Source organism: Delphinapterus leucas, chromosome 3 (genome assembly GCF_059928025.1).
Source record: "Delphinapterus leucas isolate spDelLeu-1000000601 "Yukka" chromosome 3, BTC_Dleu_Yukka2, whole genome shotgun sequence".
Taxonomy (NCBI): Eukaryota; Metazoa; Chordata; class Mammalia; order Artiodactyla; family Monodontidae; genus Delphinapterus; species Delphinapterus leucas.
Window position 1 is genome coordinate 127,333,266 of NC_143131.1, and position 20,847 is coordinate 127,354,112.

The following is a 20,847-nucleotide window of genomic DNA, read 5'->3' on the forward strand; positions in this document are numbered from 1 at the left end:
AGCCCTCGAGTTTTAGGATTTAGAGTGTTTTTGAACATGACCAGACTGGTAAAGCAAACCTTCCAAGCCTGGTCTACCGATTCAAGCACAGCCCAGAAGAATTTTTCCCTGAGCGTCTTGCAAGTACTTAACTCCTTTTTTGTGCAGGTTGTTGGAGTCAAGGGTGGAAAGAGCCCTGGGGAGGTGATGCTGACTCTGTGACTCTAAGAAATAAATCAAGTCTAAGGGGTGTGTTTTTCACCCTCAATGACAGCCTAGCCAGAATTCCTGCCTCCTGGCCCTAGAGCTTACTCTGCCCTGACCATTCCGGCCACAAGGGAAAGGAACGAGGATGGAGCCTGGGCAAGGACAGAGAAGTGTGTCATAACCTGGATGGGAAAACACTTTTAAATGAAATATAGAAACTGCAAACCCTCTGAGACAAAAAGACTGACACATACACATAGGTATGTCCATCCAAGGACAGAGTAGCACTGTGTGTAATAGTGAAAGATCGAAAACAGCCCCCATGTCCAACAATAGGGGAGCTGTGTAAAGAAATTATGGTCTACTTGAACAATGCAGAATACGCTGAAGCCATAAAATCAGATCATGGATAGGCCTTAAAAACATTCAGTGGAGGCTTCATAGGCGAATTCTATCAAACATTTAGAGAAGAGCTAACACCTATCCTTCTCAAACTCTTCCAAAATATAGCAGATAAATATCCCAAACTCATTCTACGAGGCTACCATCACCTTGATACCAAAACCAGACAAGGATGTCACAAAGAAAGAAAACTACAGGCCAATATCACTGATGAACATAGATGCAAAAATCCTCAACAAAATACTAGCAAACAGAATCCAGCAGCACATTAAAAGGATCATACACCATGATCAAGTGGGGTTTATTCCAGGAATGCAAGGATTCTTCAATATATGCAAATCAATCAATGTGATACACCATATTAATAAATTGAAGGAGAAAAACCATATGATCATCTCAATAGATGCAGAGAAAGCTTTCGACAAAATTCAACACCCATTTATGATAAAAACCCTGCAGAAAGTAGGCATAGAGGGAACTTTCCTCAACATAATAAAGGCCATATATGACAAACCCACAGCCAACATCGTCCTCAATGGTGAAAAACTGAAAGCATTTCCAAAAGATCAGGAACAAGACAAGGTTGCCCACTCTCACCGCTCTTATTCAACATAGTTTTGGAAGTTTTAGCCACAGCAATCAGAGAAGAAAAGGAAATAAAAGGAATCCAAATCGGAAAAGAAGAAGTAAAGCTGTCACTGTTTGCAGATGACATGATACTATACATAGAGAATCCTAAAGATGCTACCAGAAAACTACTAGAGCTAATCAATGAATTTGGTAAAGTAGCAGGATACAAAATTAATGCACAGAAATCTCTGGCATTCCTATACACTAATGATGAAAAATCTGAAAGTGAAATCAAGAAAACACTCTCATTTACCATTGCAACAAAGAGAATAAAATATCTAGGAATAAACCTACCTAAGGAGACAAAAGACCTATATGCAGAAAATTATAAGACACTGATGAAAGAAATTAAAGATGATACAAATAGATGGAGAGATATACCATGTTCTTGGATTGCAAGAATCAACATTGTGAAAATGACTCTACTACCCAAAGCAATCTACAGATTCAATGCAATCCCTATCAAACTACCACTGGCATTTTTCACAGAACTAGAACAAAAAATTTCACAATTTGTATGGAAACACAAAAGACCCTGAATAGCCAAAGCAATCTTGAGAACAAAAAATGGAGCTGGAGGAATCAGGCTCCCTGACTTCAGACTATACTACAAAGCTACAGTAATCAAGACAGTATGGTACTGGCACAAAAACAGAAAGATAGATCAATGGAACAGGATAGAAAGCCCAGAGATAAACCCACACACATATGGTCACCTTATCTTTGATAAAGGAGGCAGGAATGTACAGTGGAGAACGGACAGCCTCTTCAATAAGTGGTGCTGGGAAAACTGGACAGGTACATGTAAAAGTATGAGATTAGATCACTCCCTAACACCATACACAAAAATAAGCTCAAAATGGATTAAAGACCTAAATGTAAGGCCAGAAACTATCAAACTCTTAGAGGATAACATAGGCAGAACACTCTATGACATAAATCACAGCAAGATCCTTTTTTACCCACCTCGTAGAGAAATGGAAATAAAAACAAAAATAAACAAATGGGACCTAATGAAACTTCAAAGCTTTTGCACAGCAAAGGAAACCATAAACAAGACCAAAAGACAACCCTCAGAATGGGAGAAAATATTTGCAAATGAAGCAACTGACAAAGGATTAATCTCCAAAATTTATAAGCAGCTCATGCAGCTCAATAACAAAAAAACAAACAACCCAATCCAAAAATGGGCAAAAGACCTAAATAGACATTTCTCCAAAGAAGATATACAGACTCCAACAAACACATGAAAGAATGCTCAACATCATTAATCATTAGAGAAATGTTAATCAAAACTACAATGAGATATCATCTCACACCAGTCAGAATGGCCATCATGAAAAAAATCTAGAAACAATAAATGCTGGAGAGGGTGTGGAGAAAAGAGAACACTCTTGTACTCTGGTGGGAACGTGAATTGATACAGCCACTTTGGAGAACAGTATGGAGGTTCCTTAAAAAACTACAAATAGAACTACCACATGACCCAGCAATCCCATTACTGGGCATATACCCTGAGAAAACCTTAATTCAAAGAGAGTCTTGTATCAAAATGTTCATTGCAGCTCTATTTACAATAGCCCAGAGATGGAAACAACCTAAGTGTCCATCATTGGATGAATGGATAAAGAAGATGTGGCACATATATACAATGGAATATTACTCAACCATAGAAAGAAACGAAATTGAGCTATTTGTAATGAGGTGGATGGACCTAGAGTCTGTCATACAGAGTGAAGTAAGTCAGAAAGAGAAAGACAAATACCGTATGCTAACACATCTATATGGAATTTAAGAAAAAAAAATGTCATGAAGAACCTAGGGGTAAGACGGGAATAAAGACACAGACCTACTAGAGAATGGACTTGAGGATATGGGGAGGGGGAAGGGTAAGCTGTGACAAAGCGAGAGAGAGGCATGGACATATATATACTACCAAACGTACAATAGATTGCTACTGGGAAGCAGCCGCATAGCACAGGGAGATCAGCTCGGTGCTTTGTGACCACATAGAGGGGTGACATAGGGAGGGTGGGAGGGAGGGAGACGCAAGAGGGTGGAGATATGGGGGCGTGTGTGTATGTATGGCTGATTCGCTTTGTTGTGATGCAGGAACTAACACACCATTGTGGGGCAGTTATGCTCCAATAAAGATGTAAAAAAATAAAAAAATAAAAAAAAAATTAAAAAAAAACATTCAGTGGAATAAGTCAGACACAAAAGGACAAATACTGTGTGATTCTACTCATGTGAGATACCTATAATCAAATTCATAGAGACTGAAAAAGTAGAATGGTGGTCGCCAGGGCCTGGGGACAGAGGAAATGGGGAGCTGCGTTAATATTGTTGTTTAATGGGGACAGGGTGTCTATTTGGGAAGTTGGAAAATTTCGAGAGTTGGAGAGTGGTGATGTTGCCCAATATTGTGAACATACTTAATGCCACTGAATTGTGCACCTAAAAATGGTTAAAATGGTAAATTTTAGGTTATGTATATTTTACCACAATAAAAATATATTTAAAGAATATGATCGATATATTTATATATTTTCAAATGAAAAAAGCATATTACAGAATAATAATATTTAATTGGTTATGAACAAAATAAACTTTGTGTATGTGTGTGTGTGTTAACAAATATGTCTCGATGCTTCTTAGAAGAAAATCTTGAAGGAGTTGTGTCATGGTTTTCTCCAAATACCGGCTTGGGGGTGGGAGAAGAATGTAGCTTTCTTTTACTTTTTATTTTATATACTTCTCTCTTCTTGGAATTCAGTTATGCTAAGCATGTACTCTTTTTGCATTTTTTAAAAAAAAGCAGTAAGTAGAAGAATGCTGCTGCTGCTGCTAGGGGAGCTGCACGAAGTCGTCCCAGTGTGGCGGGAGCTCTCAGCCGCCCGCGGTCCCACCCACCACACCGCCCAGATGCCGCCACCGTTGTACCACCAGCAAGGAGAACATGGTCTGCCCCACGTTGAAGCCGTGTCGCCAGTTGTGGTAGGTGATCCTGCGGTAGCCCTTACTCAGGGAATACATGAACCGCACCAGAACCTGCGAACACATGCACATCAGTGAGGAAGCAGCATTGCGCCAAGGCTTGGGGGTGATGGTGGTGGGGATGCTGCCTGCTGAACCCCAGATGCTCCAGCCCCCGCCCTGGACCACGTGTGGGAACTAGCAATAGATGCAATAAGGCTGTGAGAGCACTTTGCAGACTGCTAGGTACTATGACAGTGGACGTGGTTATGAAACAAGGCCCTGGGAGAAGCTTAAAGGAACTGTATGGGAGAAAAATCAAAGGGGTCTTTACATCAGTGGTTCTCAGACTTGAGTGCACGTCTGAAGCGCTCCGGGCTGTGGGGAGGCCTTGTGAAAACAGTTTCTGATTCCTTAGAGCTAGGAGTGTGTGTGTGTGTGTGTGTGTGTGTGTGTGTGTGTTGGGGGGGTGGGGGGGCGCGCGCACCCATGCGCCTGTGTTGATCCGTTATTCAGGTGATGCTGATGTGCTTTGGGGCAACACATTTAGAACCGCTGCTTTAATTAAAGAAGCCTGGGAAATTCTGCATGCGATATATCCTCCACCCCCACCTTTTTGTCCATCCCCGTCCCCCTAGATACACAGCACACCTAAGGAATCCTGCAGGGGAAAAAGTCCTGTTTAAATGGATTTAACCCACTTTTCCCACTCTGTTTGACTGTAGGACCGTTTTTGGCATCCCATTTTATCCATAGTCTTCAGAACTCAGTGCCTCAATACCCACCTTGAGAGACACCACAGTTCAGAGGAACCATGTGTCTCTTTTCTGATAAATGACGCATCTGTGCGATGTGACTAATGCTTTAAATCCTAAAAGCTGAGGGTACACTCTTTTTAAGGCAGTTTACAGATTGAGTTTTGTTTTTTTTTAAAGCAAGCAAAAAAGAAACAGGGAAAAGAAAAAGGGAAATCAAACGTTTGTTTCAACCTCACCTCCTGAGGAATGTGAAATTTATCCACCACCCTGAGCTCATAGTACATCTGTATTCCACATTTCACCAGCTCCAGTTCCGTCAGGGGCAGGTCGCTGAAGTGGAATTTATTAATTTCATATTTCTCTGCATCTGGCAGCTGTTCTTGCTGTGTGAAACATGGAGTCAAGTGACTGGGACACATGAAGAGTTCCTGGGTCCCTCTCCTATCCCCCCCACCCAAGCCCTGTCCCTATCCCAAGTCCGCTGGAAGGATCAGAGCAGAGTGGCAAGGGTCATGCTTGGCAGAGACACTCCCCGCCCATGCTTGGGGTACACCCTGCGCTTGTAACCGGTCAGGGCCAGCGCTGCTGCCCAGCTCACCAGGATCTCAGCCAGTTCTTCTTCCTCGCATTCCCATGGCTCCTTCCCATACACTTCTCTGGTTTTCTGCCGGGGCCCGAAATAGCAGAGAAAAGAATTAGTTTACTACATCTAAGGTCTAAATGTATCTCTACTTTTCCATTTCCTTTTTTCTTCTTCCACCAAAGTTCTTGCAACAGAGCTACCAACTCAGAGAGGCTGTCATTCAACATTTATTGACAAGTAAATTCAAGGTCATGTGCTTTGGAGCCATGGAGCCGTTCATGCATATTCGAGCTCTGCCAGTTACTGGCTTGGATCTCCCATTTCCTCATCTGTAAAATGGGGATAATAAAAGTACTTAACTGGCAAGTTAAAATTAGATTATGCAAAGTCTTTTTTTTTTTTTTTTAAACGTGGGTTCTTAGCTCCCAGACCAGGGATCGAACCGATGCCCCTTGCAATGGAAGCACAGAGTCCTAACCACTGGACTGCCAGGGAATTCCCTTATGCAAAGTCATTTCCAAAAACATATATGCAACTAAATTAAATAATGCATGTAAATCACCGAAAGCAGTGCTTAGCACATAGTAAGTGCTAAAATTAAGTAATGCTGTTGTTGATATTGTTATTATCACTGACTGGGGGTCTGGAGTCCTTGCTCATGGTCCTGGCTCTTCCTCTCACTTACTGTGTGACTTAAGACAAGTTCCTTCCCTTTCTGGGCCTATTTCCCCATGTGCTACAGGAGGGGGGAACCTGGACCCAATAACTGGTTTCGGATTTCTTGATCTAGAGTATAGTCTATTAACTTTTAACTGGTTCACTGAAGCTACGCCTCCATAGGGTCTACATATCCATCATTTGGCTTAAAATTATGGACTGAGACAAGCAAACCGTGGGTCAGTTCATCCATACTGGATGTTTTCTCCTTTGGCTTTATCAGTTATTGGGATCAAAATGATCAAATTTGTTGTATCTTCCCAGCTTAAGAAATGCCCTCTGAAAACATTGGTTTATGTTGTTTCAACTTGTGCAGTGTATAAACCAAAGTCTTGGGAACTCAGCTGGGCATCATATCCAATGCCTTTTGGCTAATTCTGTTTACTTCTAAAATCTTGATCTCTTTGAGACCAAAATCCCAGGAATGGTGGATCACTGATTCTCACATATCTTTGAAAGCCTGTCATCCAATTTCCCACCCAGGTGGGATTTTCCTCTATAGCTTCCCTGATATATGATCACTCAGCCTATGCTTAGATGCCTCTCATGATGGGGTGCTCACTACCTCCCAAGGCAGCCCTTTCAGCACAGTGATAATTTGCTCATTATCCTGAATGTTAAATGAGAACTATTTAACGAGCTGGGTGATTTGGGGACAAATTACTTCCCCCTTCTGGGGCTCAATTTCTTCATCTCTACAATGGGGGTAAAAATTCTTACCCTGGGACTTCCCTGGCGGTCCAGTGGTTAAGACTCTGAGCTTCCAATGCAGGGGGCGTGGGTTCGATCCCTGGTCAGGGAACTACAATCCCACATGCCATGTGGCACGGCCAAAAAAACCAAATCCTTTCCCTGCCCACCTTACTGGGCTATTGTAAGCATCATAAGTGTGAAATTACCTTATATACTGTACAGTGATGAAACTATGTGAGGGCTTCCTACAAACATCTAACCCCCCTCTGAACTATTTCTTTGCTCAGAAAGATTGAGCCTTCTAAGTGAGCTGACCTCATGGAGGGAGGCTCTGAGCAACTGACCATTGTCCATTGGTCTCTCAGATAGAGCTTCCTCTCAGAGTAGGGACTGTGGTTGGTGACTCCATCTCTAGTACCATGTTAGCCCTGAGCACAGAGAAAAATGGAGTTTCTAGAGCTGTTAAGCCAAGGTCTGGTTCTAAGACTGAGGTAACCCTGCGAGGGACAGCTGTCCCCATAGCAGCCATTTCTAGAGTAGAAACAGGAAAAAAACACTACTCACCAAGATTTTCTGGATTTCTTCATTGTCACACTTCACGTGATATTTCACCATGTCTTGGAAAATATCCTTCCTGTTTTCAAGTTTGTTCATTGACTCATAAGTGTCAGGATTTAAGACAGACCAGCCCAGGAACTGAGTCAAAGACTGAAAGGAAGAATCAGAGGCAGAACATCCAGGTTTGATCCTGCCTCTGTAACTTAGGGCAAGACTCTGTAAACCTCCATTTTCTCAGCTACAAAATGGGTTTGATTAGCTGTGTGCTGCCCTCCTCAAAGAGATGTTGTTAGGATAAGATGAAATAATGGATGGGAATGCACTTTGAATAAAGCTCTAACACACATGAAGCGCCATCCTGATGTCTAATCATTTCACAAAAACGGAACGTGTTGTGCGTATGTGGGGACATGGGATATAAGTGAACTCTCTGTACTTTCTGCTCAATTTCGCTGAGAACCTAAAGCTTCTCTAAAAGGTAAAGTTTATTAATTTTTTAAAAAAGGGAATATAGATTTCTCTGACAACTGCTGCAGTGCAGAAGGGAGAGCAAAGAGAATAAATGTTGAGTCAGGAAAGTGTCTACAAGGTGAGCTCCCATCCCTCCTGAGCTGGGGCAGCAGCACACAAGGGCCCCACCATGCGGCTCTGGGAGCCAAGTTCGTTGGTGAGCCGACTCTGAATACCACGTCTAGGGGCCTTCTCAAAAACCGTACCTCCATGAGGGTCTCATCCATTTCATCAAAGGGTTTCCCATCTTTGCGATTGTAAAACGTGGCCACCCCAACAATTTCTTCCTTCTTGTTCACAATTGGCATAGAAAGGACATTTTTAATCATCCATCCGGACTCATCCAGAGGCTCTTTCTGCAAGAGAAGAGCCAGAGTAAGTTTGCTTCAGGTACCAGGCTGCAGAGGCATCTGTAATGGACTTCATGCTGCATTATGACCCTGATTGGCTGAGGGGGTGGCAAGAGGTTAGACCTTGTTGGGCTTTGCATGATTTTAGTCGCCAAACGCCATGAGCAGGTTGCCCATCTGGTGGGAGCGCCGTAAGCCAGATAGCTATACTGTTTTCATCCCCAACATGTCAGGGCCATCATGTGCCAGGCAACGAGTTGTGTATTGGGGATCTAATGATGCAAACAAACAGTCCAGGGAGGTAGTGTTTCCCTTTCAGATACAGGAGCTAACTGCAGGGGACTGGCTTAAAAGGGGCCATGTTGGTGATGCTTGTAACTTTGAACGAATCAACTGGATATAACCTGTACCTTTTGTCTCCCGACCTGCCTTTCTCTGCTCCTTTCGGCATGTTGTTTTATCTCTGTGAGCCTCAATTTTCTCATTTATAGTTGGGGCTGGTAGTAAGAGTATGTACCTCATGGAACAAATGAGAAAATAGAAGTGAAATATCTTGGTCAATCATAAGGTACCATTTGTGAGTCATTTCCCATCTCTCTGAGCCTCACTTTCATCATTTATAAAATGGGGATAACTAGACAATTTCTAGCCTTTTTTCCACTGATTCATTGAAGATTTATCAAGTATTTTACAATGTACAAGAACCTGAGCTAGAAGATGGGAGAACTAAGAAAAATAAGGCAGAGGTGTTGTCCTCAGGTTGCTCACATCTGGAAGGTAAACAGGCAATCACACTGCATGTGGGAAGTTCTGCAAGGTACTTTGGGAGCCAGAGGAGGGAAGGAAGTCAAGGAAGGCTTCCTGGAGTTGGAGAGTCTTCTAGCTCGAAAGTTCCAAGATTTTAAAGGGGGTGAGATGATAATTATTATTATTTAAGTAGCACTTGAACTCAGCACCTGGTAGGAGAGTGACTTCAGAGGGATGTAGAATACAGTCCAAAGAGCATAGAGCTGTCAGTCAGGAAACTTGAATTCAAGTTCCCAGCTCTCTCCCTAACCTTTTCTATCACAGCCTCTCTGAAGGCCATGATAAAGAAGCAGATTTTATTGGAAGTGAATAAAAGTGAAATGGGAAAGTATTAAACATTTTTTTTTTTAGTATTAAACATTTTTAAGGAGCAAAGTTACTTGATGCAACTTATGTTTTTCTTTTAAAAATCACTCAGGCTACTTTGTGGAGGAAGAGTTGGAGACAGAAGACTGGAATCTAAAAACAAGATTAGACTTTATTTATTAAAGTGGGTAAACTACAGTTAATCAGATGACTTGGGTAGAGATCAAGTTCTGTTCATCACAACACAAGACATACGGTCTTAACCTTGGAAGGATGTTCTCTCTAAGGTCTTTCATAATGTTATTTAAGGAGTAAAAAAAAAAAAAAAAAACCACTAATTTTGCTATGAGCCATTTTTATTTCCTTCTTAATTATTTCCTGACTGCTCATTATTTGGTTTTCATACACCTAGCATGCTAAACTCAAGAAATATCGACAGGGCACCCAGAGCTGCACATGTTAAGAAAGATAAGCCCCGACCTTTGACCAAAGGAAGCCTATATTTTGCCAAGAGGAATTAATCTAAAAGACAAGGAAGGATCATGAAAGATGATGTAAGGGAAATAGAGTAAGAAAGCCAAACTCCTTGGCATGGCCTTCCAGGCCCTGTGTGACCTAGCCTGTGTCTACCTCTCTAGAGTTTCGTCCTGCCACTCTCCCCTTAGTCTCATTGGTCTACTCTGGTTCCTTCCAACAAGCCCTCTCTTTCCTGCAATCCTCTCTCCTTTCTTTACTGCCCAAACATAATTTCTCAGGGACACGTTCCTTGACTCTTCCCAGATGAAGTCAAGCCCCGCCTGGGAGAGTCCCTCCTCTGTCCCTCTTCTATTGTCCTGACCAGCACTCCACATGCCTCTTTCCCCATATGATCATGAGCTCCCTGAAGACAAAGACCATGCCTGTCTGGTCCACCTCTGTAGCTGGTGTAGCATCGTGCCCATGCCTGGCCCAGAGCGTGCCCTCTGCAAACATTTTTTAAAAATGCAAACAAACAAAATCAAATGGAATACTAAACAACATTCCATGATAATCCTAAGGAGACAGAAATGATATTCAGCCAGGGGAAGCAGAATAAAACTTCATAGAAGTTTCATAGCATTTGGGGTTATCATTGAAGGGCAAAGGGGATTTGGACAAGAGATGGTAGTAAGGGAGAGAACAGCATAAGCAAAGGTCCTGAGGCCAGAAAGCAAAGGGTGTAAACCTTAAAACCAAATGGGACCTTGGATTTACCAAATTAGCTCTCTCCCCACTTCCATGGGCACATGACATTTTTGCACTCACATTTTCACTTTGTTGAGACTGCTTCCCAATAAAGTAGATGGATTCTAATGTATTTGAATCCTCTTTGGGGGGAAAAATATCATATGACTGAGAGAGTAAATAAAAAATAACTTACCTGGAATGCAAAAAAGTCCTCTGCAGGTGCATTCATGATGTTGCAAATCTGAAAGCCATGAAGAGGAATAATGGAGTTATGATTAGACTTGATAGAGTACCCATTGAGGGCAATGGGCATGATATTTTCAGAAATATCACGTCCTTATCCAAGGCATTCACATTCTTTTCATCAGGTAGACATGCTTAAGATGGTTTTGAATTATTAACTGAGGCTACCGAACAGGAAAACTGCCTTATAAACATGGCTTCTTACCATTTGCTTCACTTCTGAGTCATTTCCAAGCTTTGAAAAAGTTAAGGCTACAATTTGTTGTTATTAATAGCTGTATAGTGTCCCATTTTCTTCTTTTTAATGTTAGCTTTTTTCATATCTCATTCATCTTTTATTTATTTATTTTTGTTATACATATCCATATACCTATTCTTCTTCAGATTCTATTCCCATATAGGTTATTACAGAGTATTGAGTAGAGTTCCCTGTGCTATACAGTAGGTCCTTGTTGATTGTCTATTTTATATATTGTAGTGTATCTATATTAATCCCAACCTCCTAATTTATCCCTACCCCCCGCACCTTACCCCTTTGGTAACCATAAGTTTGTTTTCTAAGTCTGTGAGTCTGTTTCTGTTTTGTATATAAGTTCATTTGTATCATTTTTTTTTTGATGATGGCCATTCTGACCAGCGTGAGGTGATACCTCATTGTAATTTTGATTTACATTTCTCTAATAATTAGTGATATTGAGCATCTTTTCATGTGCTTTTTGGCCATCTGTATGTCTTCTTTGGAGAAATGTCTATTTAGATCTTCTGCCTATTTATTTGATTGGGTTGTCTTTTTTTTTTTGATATAGAGCTGCATGAGCTGTTTGTAAATTTTGGAGATTAATCCCTTGTTGGTCGCTTCGTTTGCAAATATTTTCTCCCATTCTGTGTGTTGTCTTCTCGTTTTGTTTATGGTTATCTTAGCTGTGCAAAAGCTTTTAAGTTTAATGAGGTCCCATTTGTTTATTTTTGTTTTTATTTTCATTTCTCTAGGGGGTGGATCCAAAAAGATATTGCTGTGATTTATGTCAGAGAGTGTTCTGCCTATGTTTTCCTCTAGGAGTTTTATAGTGTCCGATCTTACATTTAGGTCTTTAATCCATTTTGAGTTTATTTCTGTATATGGTATTAGAGAATGTTCTAATTTCATTCTTTTAGATGTAGCTGTCCAGTTTTCCCAGCACCACTTATTGAAGAGACTTTCTTTTCTCCATTGTATATTCTTGCCTCCTTTGTTGTAGATTAATTGATCATACAACAATGATGTATGATGATGTATGTGTGGGCGTATTTCTGGGCTTTCTCTCCTGTTCTTTGTGCCAGTACCATACTGTTTTGATGACTGTAGTTTTATAGTAAGGTGTCCCATTTTCTTGCCCCCTTTTGTTGAGTATTTGGTTATGTCCAGTTTTTTTAATTAATGTAAATAATACCACACTAAACATCTTTGGATCAATTATATTTGTTTTGTCAGGAAGGAGTTTTTCTTTGTGCTGTAAACTTCACAGCAAATGAAGAAGTAAAAGGTGCTGTAGCTCTGGTTGTATGTATATTGCAAGATTCCTCTCCTGAAAACTGGACCAGTTTACCCTATCATGCAGATAACACTTATCTGATCCCTCCAGAGTCCTGCCTATGGGGCCACTGTATACAGTTGTGTAGCATGTGCACTGCACAAAGGCATCTGGCTGAGGGGGTGACTGGGAGTTGAAATCCAGCCTGTTCTTGACTTTCAGAACAATGGCCCTAGCCTTTCTCTTTTCATCCATCAAGAAGGGACACCTTTTTCTAGTTCTCAAAAAGGTACCATGTGAGCTTGCTTTGACCTTGCCTATCCCAGTAGATCAGACCATTCTGTTGTCTGAGAGGATGAGCTGTCCCTGCTCCTGTTCAAGACTGCCCACCCACTGTACCACGCCTCTGGCTTCTCCTTGGGCCAATTCCATCAGTTGCTATTTTTCTCTCCTGATTTCTAACCTCTCTGAGGGCTCTTTAGCTTCAGTCCATGGGCATGCTTGGTTCTCTCCCAACCTTGAAAACAAAATCCTCCCTTGGCCCAATGTGGTCTTTGTAGTGACCATCAGGTTTTCTCCTCCTTCTCTTGCATTTTCTACCTTCTCTTGCATTTTCTACCTTCTCTTGCATTTTCTACCTTCTCTTGCATTTTCTACCTTCTCATTACCCATCCACACCTCAGCAGACCACCCGCTGGTTTCTGCCTCCACCTTGCCACCAAGCCTGCTCTAATCAGGGCCATCAATGCCCTCCTAACTGCCAAGCCCAATGGGAGTTTTTGGTTCTTATCTCACTGGATCACTTTTGCTGCATTTGTTATTCTCTCTCTTTGTTGAAAGTTTCTACTTCTTTGGTTTCCATGACACTACCCTCTCCTGGGCCTCCAGACACCTCTGAACCCTTCTTCTGATTCTCCTTCACACACTCTTCTTCCTCCACCCAATCTTTAAATGCTGGCATCCTCTAGTATTCTACCCCGAGTCTCCCTCACTCTCCCTGGTGACTTCATCCGCACTCATGGTTTCAAGTACCATCTGCTCCTAGGAGCAAAGTGGTCAAGGACCAGATATACTATCATATGGTCTGTAGTGTAGTCAGTACAGATCTCTACATTTTGTTGACACAAATCTCTATCTCCATCCGTCCTCTCGCTCCACAGCATCAGAGTCATCTCTTTAGCTGCTTGCTGGACACTTGCTTCTGAAAAAAGTCTCTGTTGTACCTTGTCTGAAAGTGATCTCAGCATCTTACATCCAAATCTGGTGGCAGCATTACCTGTCCAATCTAGAAGCCTGAAATTGGCTTTGGTCCTTCTCTCCCTCCCTCTCTGCTCACAACCAATCACAAAGCCCTTTCAGTGTTAGATCTGAGCCCTGATCTCCCTCTCTCCACCTCATCTCTGTCTGAGTCATGAGTATTGAATGAGCAAATGTATTCACTGCCTGGCTCATCATAAGCACTCCATGGCTGTTAGCAATGAAGACAGTTAGTGTTCTTTACTGCCTTTGCCTTTGTTGAGATGTTCTTCATCTCTTGTTTGTAAGGACACACTTTTTGCTCTGCTTCCAGTCTTAGTCCCTTCAGATCTATTTTCTAGGGAGCGTTCAGAGTTTTCTTTCTAAAATGAAAATTCATTGTGCCAACCTTTTGCTTAAAAACCCATCGCCTGTAGATTAAAGTTCCACCCTCTTGACCTGGCGTCCAAGGCTACTGTGATCTGGCCCCTCCCTCCCTCTCAAGTCTCATCTCTTGCCATCTTCCTGTCTCAAACCTAATACTCCAGCAACATGGAACTGCACACTCTGTGTCACTTCAAACCTCCAAGCCCTAGTTGTTTGCCCATGTTGCTTCCTCCACCTGCAATCCCCTTTCCTGCCCCACCTGCCTAACCCCTATTTATTTTAAAACTCAGACCAAAACACTCTGGCAAGTAAAGCTGGTTTAGATGCTTCCTACTTTGTGTTCATAGAATGTACCATGTACATCTCTATCTGGCCTTATCACATTATAGTCTAAGTATCTGTTCATAAAGATATCTCCCATTTGATGATGAGCTTCAGAAGAGAAACTATTTGATTCATCTATCATTGTATCCCCAGAGCCAACCACAGCACCTGGCACATAGAAAATGCCCAATAAATAAACATCCTGATACATGAACAGCACTGTGCAGTGTGTGTGCCTGGGGAAGGATACAGAGATAAGCAGGCTCAAATATTGGGGTGATGTGCAGCTATGACCCTTCTCTCTAGGGTAGGGGATACTCTCACTCTACCCTGCACCCCAAGCGGGTAGGGCATGGGGGGAGATAGAGCATTTGAGCTCTGCTGTGTGGCTGGAAATGTGGCAGGGATGGGGTTGCGGGGGTGTTGGGAGTGGCAACTAAGTCTCTGGGATGAGAGGCTGGGACTTGTTCTGTGGTGAGCCTGGTGGACCAGCCACTTGTGACTTTATCCCTGACATTTGCGTAAGTATCTTTAGTTGTCACTGAGACTGTGCACCTTTCCATCTGAGGGTTCTTTCTCTGTGTATATCATATTTCTTCAAATGTCAATTCTCTGCACATCCCCTTGGACCAACCGTCGAGTGAATTGAGAAATGGGAGAATCGGGCTTTTAGAGATACACACTTCCCATCGTTTTTCCCACTCTCTTGATCTGAAATCCCTTCACCTTTCCACCTGATTCAAAACTCTCCCCCTTCAAAGTTGTATTACTTACCAGGCCATTTTGGGCAACGTAAGTGGGAAGGCCGCTCACTAAAGCCCAATGGTCCAGAGGTGGATTCCTGTAAAGGCCAAAGACAGTGGTAACTTCTTTTTTTAAAATTGATTTTATTTATTTATTTATTTATTTATTGGCTGTGTTGGGTCTTTGTCGCTGTGCATGGGTTTTCTCTAGTTGCGGCGAGGGGGGCCACTCCCCGCTGCGGTGCAAGGGCCTCTCAGTGCGATGGCTTCTCCTGCTGCGGAGCACAGGCTCTAGGCGCACAGGCTTCAGTAGTTACGGCTCACTGGCTCCAGAGTGCAGGCTCAGTAGTTGTGGCGCATGGGCCCAGCTGCTCCGTGGCATGTGGGATCTTCTCAGACCAGGGCTCGAACTCGTGTCCCCTGCACTGGCAGGCGGATTCGCAACCACTGCACCACCAGGGAATCCCCCAGTGGTAACTTCTGATGTAGGGACAGTTGGACTAAAATCTTGAAACTGGATCTTACCCTCCCTCTTCTTTCTGGTGGCTCCAAGCACCCACTTACTATACCAGACCAAGCCCCAAATCTTGGCTAAGCATCTTAATGTCCAAATGTAGACACTGAGAAAAAAGCGATAAATCAGTTTTATTAATTTCACACTGAGTTTGACTCCCTAAGAGACAAAATTCATCCAACAGATTGTTATTGGCTGCTGAGCAAAAACAGATGCCGTCATTTCCCTCCATTTAGTACTTACATACAGAGAGTTAGCTTAATATCATGTAGAGTGAGGGAAACCCATCTAGGATGAGCTCCTACCACATACCAAGCACTAAGCTAGGTGCTTTACATACTTATTTATCCCACACAGCAATATCACAATTTTGGGTATTATTTTTACTTGTTTATTGCAAAAAATATATACACACATGGAAAAATGCATTAAAAACTTCATCAGTTGTTTGAAAGTGAACTCCTATGAAATTATACCTGGCACTTCCCTGGTGGCGTGGCGGTTAAGAATCCGCCTGCCAATGCAGGGGACACAGATTCAAGCCCTGGCCCAGGAAGATCCCACATGCCGCGGAGCAACTAAGCCCATGCGCCACAACTACCAAGCCTGCGCTCTAGGGCCTGCGAGCCACAACTAAGCCCGTGTGCCACAACTACTGAGTCCGTGTGCTGCAATTACTGAAGCCCACGCACCTAGAGCCCATGCTCCGCAACAAGAGAAGCCACCGCAATGAGAAGCCCACGCACAGCAAGGAGGAGTAGCCCCTGCTCGCTGCAACTAGAGAAAAGCCCGTGTGCAGCAACAAAGACCCAGTGCAGCCAAGAATAAGTAAATAAATTTATTTTAAAAAAAAAACAAGAAAGAACAACCTTGTCGGTACCTTGGAAATCCCTGACCTGACCCCCCGCCACTCTCAACCTTCTCCCAAACCCCAAAGGTAACCATTGTTCCAGTGTTATGATTCTTGCTTTTCTGTGGCCTGTTTTCCTGTAGCCTGTTTCACCTGTTTCAGGTAGAATCAATGTGCATACATTATTTCATTGGACTTCTTTTTCATGTTGCTGTAATTCATTTGTTTGATTGACTTCAACCGTTTTGCCTGGTAAGGTTGCATATAATTTATGCATTCAACTGTTGATGGACATTTCCCTCAGTGCGAGGCTAATATGAGCATTGCTGCTTCCAGCACTCTGGTGTATATGTGCATTCAATTCCATGTGCTAATTCTAGGAGTAGAAATCCTGGGTCATAAGATGTGCATGTCTTCAACTTTACTAGGTAAGGCCAAACTGTTTTCTAAAGTGATCATGCCAATTAATACTCCCATCAGCAGTATATTAGAGCTTCCTTTACTCCACGTCTCTGTCAATACTTAGTATTTTCAGACATTAAAAGAAAAATTACTTTTAGAAGGTTAAGGAAGTTCTCCTCTATGGAGATAATTATGTCATGTCTCTCTTAACGTGGCAGATTGCATTTATTCATTTTTCTAATGTTAGCCGTTAGCCCTGCATTCCTGGAATATACCCAATTGGGTCATGATGTATAATCCTTTTTAGTTATTATTTGCTAAAATTTTATTTATTTAGCATATTTGCATCTATGTTCACAAGTGAGCTTGGTCTGAATTTTCTTTTTTCATACAGTCTTTGTTGAGTTTTGGTGTCAAGTTTATGCTAGCCACTTCTTTTTCTAGTCTCCTGGATAATTTGTATGAGAATCGCATTATTTCTTCCTTAAATATTTAGTAGAACTCACCCCTGAAGGCATCTGGGCCTGGAATGTCTTTGTGGGAAGGTTTTAATGTATTTTATTGTTATAAGACTATTGTGGTGTTCTATTTCTTTGTGATTTATATCTAGTAGGTTTTATTTTTGCAGGAATTTGCCTCTTTCATCTAGATTTAAAATATTTTGGGCATAATATCCTCTTACTATCTTGTTAATTTCTGTGTCTTTGTGGTTATCCCCCTTTTCCTTCCTGATACAGCTCATTTGATTTTCTATTTTTCTTGCTCAGTCTTGCCAGAAATTCATCAATTTTGTTAATCTCTCCAAGAAACCAGCTTTTGGCATTTGTTCATTATTCTGTTAATATTTCATTAATTTCTGGGCTTATCTTTATTCTTTTGGGGAGGGTTTATCTATTTGCTTGTTTGCTGTTAGTTTCTTGAGATAATGTGATGGATAGCTTCTGTCTACCCTCCAGATCCGCTCTCCAACCTGCTCCTCCGTGTCCCAGGAGGCCAGTCTGTGTGGACTCCATCAATAGGGTGCCTGGCCTTCCAGCTTCTGATTGAATTTAGCCCAATGAGGAGACCTGGCCAAAACTAGAGGCAGGTAGAACAGTTAGGTCAGGCTATTTATTTCCCTGGGTTCCCCCTGGCAGGGTTGCTCTGGGTTTGCTGTGTCTCTTGACTGAAAGGCAACACTTCTCTCAAGATGCCCTGCTCTACATGACACTTTCTCCGTCCAGGTTCTAGAAATTTCCTTTGGGCCCAGGAATGCTTACAACAACCTCACTACTAGCATATTCTCTTTCAGTTTCCTTCATTCCACCCACACCTCTGTAATTCATCCCTTTATAAGTAAAGCCTCCTTGAATTACCCTAATTTGAATGTGACGCCTGTTATCTGCTGGGACCCCGACTGATACAAGTGGGTACAGAGTATATTACTTTATATTGTATTCTTTTCTCATATGAATATTTAAGACTGTAAATTTTTACCTTAAGCATGATTTCTGCATCACACTGGTTTTGACATGTAATATTTTCATTCTTTCAGAATATGTCATAATTTCCATTGATTTCTTCTTTTACCCATGGATTATGGGTCTTCGTTGCTGTGTGCCGGCTTTCTCGAGTTGTGGTGAGCGGGGGTTACTGTTCCTTGCAGTGTGTGGGCTTCTCATTGCGGTGGCTTCTCTTGTTGCAGAGCACAGGCTCTAGGCACACGGGCTTCAGTAGTTGTGGCACGTGGGCTCAGTAGTTGTGGCCCGTGGGCTCTAGAGCACAGGTTCAGTATTTGTGCACACAGGCTTAGTTGCTCCACGGCATGTGGGATCTTCCCCGACCAGGGCTCGAACCTGTGTTCCCTGTACTAGCAGGCGGATTCCTAACCACTGCGCCACCAGGGAAGTCCCTCTAATAATGCACCTTGAGACCTATTTTTATCTGATAGTCACATAGTTACATTAGTTTTCTTTTGATTATCATTTGCAAGGCATATCTTCTGTTCATTCTTCTACTTTCATTCTATCTGCATTCTTATCTTTTAGATAGCTCTCTTGTAAATAGGATATATGGTATTTCTTTACGTATATCTCAGAACTCATCAGTTCTTACAAGAACTGGTTGTTTTTTTCTTTTTTTCTTTCTTTTTTCTTTTGGCCGTGCTATGTGGCCTGCAGGATCTTAGCTCCCCTACCAGGGATGGAACCCATGCCCCCTACAGTGGAAGCGTGGAGTCGTAACCACTGGATGGCCAGGGAATTCCCAAGAACCGTTTCTTATATGCAACTGAGAAAGATAATATTCTGCCAATTAATCTGTAATGCAGTGCTTTTTGAACTTATAATTATTACTCTACGAATATCAACAGAGCTCTTTTAGCATTTAGGTATAGATTTTTATCGTATTTCATACCTTTTTCCCAGCTTTTTGTGCCATTCAAAGGCACTTTTTGTTTCCGTGCTGCATCATAGTATAATCTCTTTAAGTTACTTCTAAGAATTTGTATTAAATTCAATGTGGATACAGCCACACTGTAGAAGGCAGCAAGGTGGATGTTATCAGCGGCTAGAAGGGTGTGATACTTGGTGAGGAGTGGTGAGACGTTGGGGAGAACTGTGATCTGTGATAACTCAGCATACAGACAATGAGTTTGATAAACTGGCACCTCTAGAGAAGTGGTTAGAAAGCAGAATGGTGGCAGAGTATGCAGCCGACAAGGAAAAAAAAAGAAAAATAAGGCGACGAGTTTAGGAAAGACTCAGTCTTCATGCAAACAAGACTGAACAGAGAGAACCCAGAAACTCAGGAACCTGAAGCAGTCTCTTATACCCAACCAGTAAAAGATAAACCAGAGAACTGAGTGATCTGAGTGACAGGATTATCAAAATTGTTTGGCAACAGTTGTGACCTCTCACAACCACTATTTAAGGATTAAGGTGACCTGCTATAAATCCCTTCATTTGGACCAGAAAAGAGATCAAAGGTGAGGCTCTCCCACAGAGGCTGATCACAGCCTCACGGGAGTCTGCAGTTCAGTTGGGAAAGAGAGCCAAGCCTCAGACAAAACTGTGGGGTGGCTCTTGGTACCCACAGAGGATTCACGTAGGTAACAAGGCAGCTAAGTTTTGGAGAGTGCTCTACTGATCAAAAAGTACAAGCTGATACTAAAAACGTTCTTGACGGTTGAAATCTTAAAATGGCGTTTGAGCCTCCACCACCTGCAGGCAGGTTGGAGGCCTCACCCTCTGGGAGTTCTTGCCTTTTCATTATCCTCCTAAGCCATATAAGAAGACATTAGAGAATAAGCTTTCTGGGACTTCCTTGGTGGTCCAGTGGATAAGACTATGCGCTCCCAATGCAGGGGCCCCGGCTTCGACCCCTGGTCAGGGAACTAGATTCCGCACGCGTGCCGCAACCAAGAGTTCGAATGCTGCAGCTAAAGATCCTGCGTGGCACAGCTAAGACATGCGGCAGCCTAAATAAATAAAAAAAATTTTTTAAAAAAAGAGAGAGAGAGTAAGCTTTGCTTGGGGGCTGAGTCACTTTCTTTGCCAACTTCCTGCCTTTGTCTCACCCTCTGCATTAGGCCCCAGATGTGCCTACATAGAAAATCATTGAAAAGCCGTGATCGGACACCATGGCCTCATTCTATAGAGAGGCCCAAACCGGCCACTTATTTATTTATTTTTAAATAAATAAATAAATTTATTTATTTATTTATGGCTGCGTTGGGTCTTCGTTGCTGTGTTCAGGCTTTCTGCAGTTGCTATGAGCAGGGGCTACTCTTCATTGCGGTGCGTGGGCTTCTCATTGTGGTGGCTTCTCCTGCTGCAGAGCACGGGCTCTAGGCATGCAGGCTTCAGCAGTTGTTGGCATGTGGGCTCAATAGTTGTGACTCGTGGGCTCTAGGGCACAGGCTCAGTAGCTGTGGCGCACGGGCTTAGTTGCTCCGTGGCATGTGGGATCTTCCCAG

At 42.5% G+C, this 20,847-nt stretch overlaps 1 protein-coding gene across 1 annotated transcript in view; it reads right to left on the reverse strand.

The window, feature by feature from the left end:
- Window positions 1-20,847, reverse strand: part of PDE6A (phosphodiesterase 6A) — a 68,930-nt gene that overhangs the window by 21,106 nt on the left and 26,977 nt on the right. The window contains exons 7-13 of the mRNA XM_022590090.3: window positions 15,158-15,224; window positions 10,876-10,923; window positions 8,220-8,369; window positions 7,510-7,653; window positions 5,551-5,616; window positions 5,189-5,335; window positions 4,162-4,269 (exon numbers count right to left, since the gene is read on the reverse strand). Coding sequence (XP_022445798.1) covers window positions 4,162-4,269; window positions 5,189-5,335; window positions 5,551-5,616; window positions 7,510-7,653; window positions 8,220-8,369; window positions 10,876-10,923; window positions 15,158-15,224 — 730 coding nt within the window. The remainder of the gene's footprint in view (window positions 1-4,161; window positions 4,270-5,188; window positions 5,336-5,550; window positions 5,617-7,509; window positions 7,654-8,219; window positions 8,370-10,875; window positions 10,924-15,157; window positions 15,225-20,847) is intronic.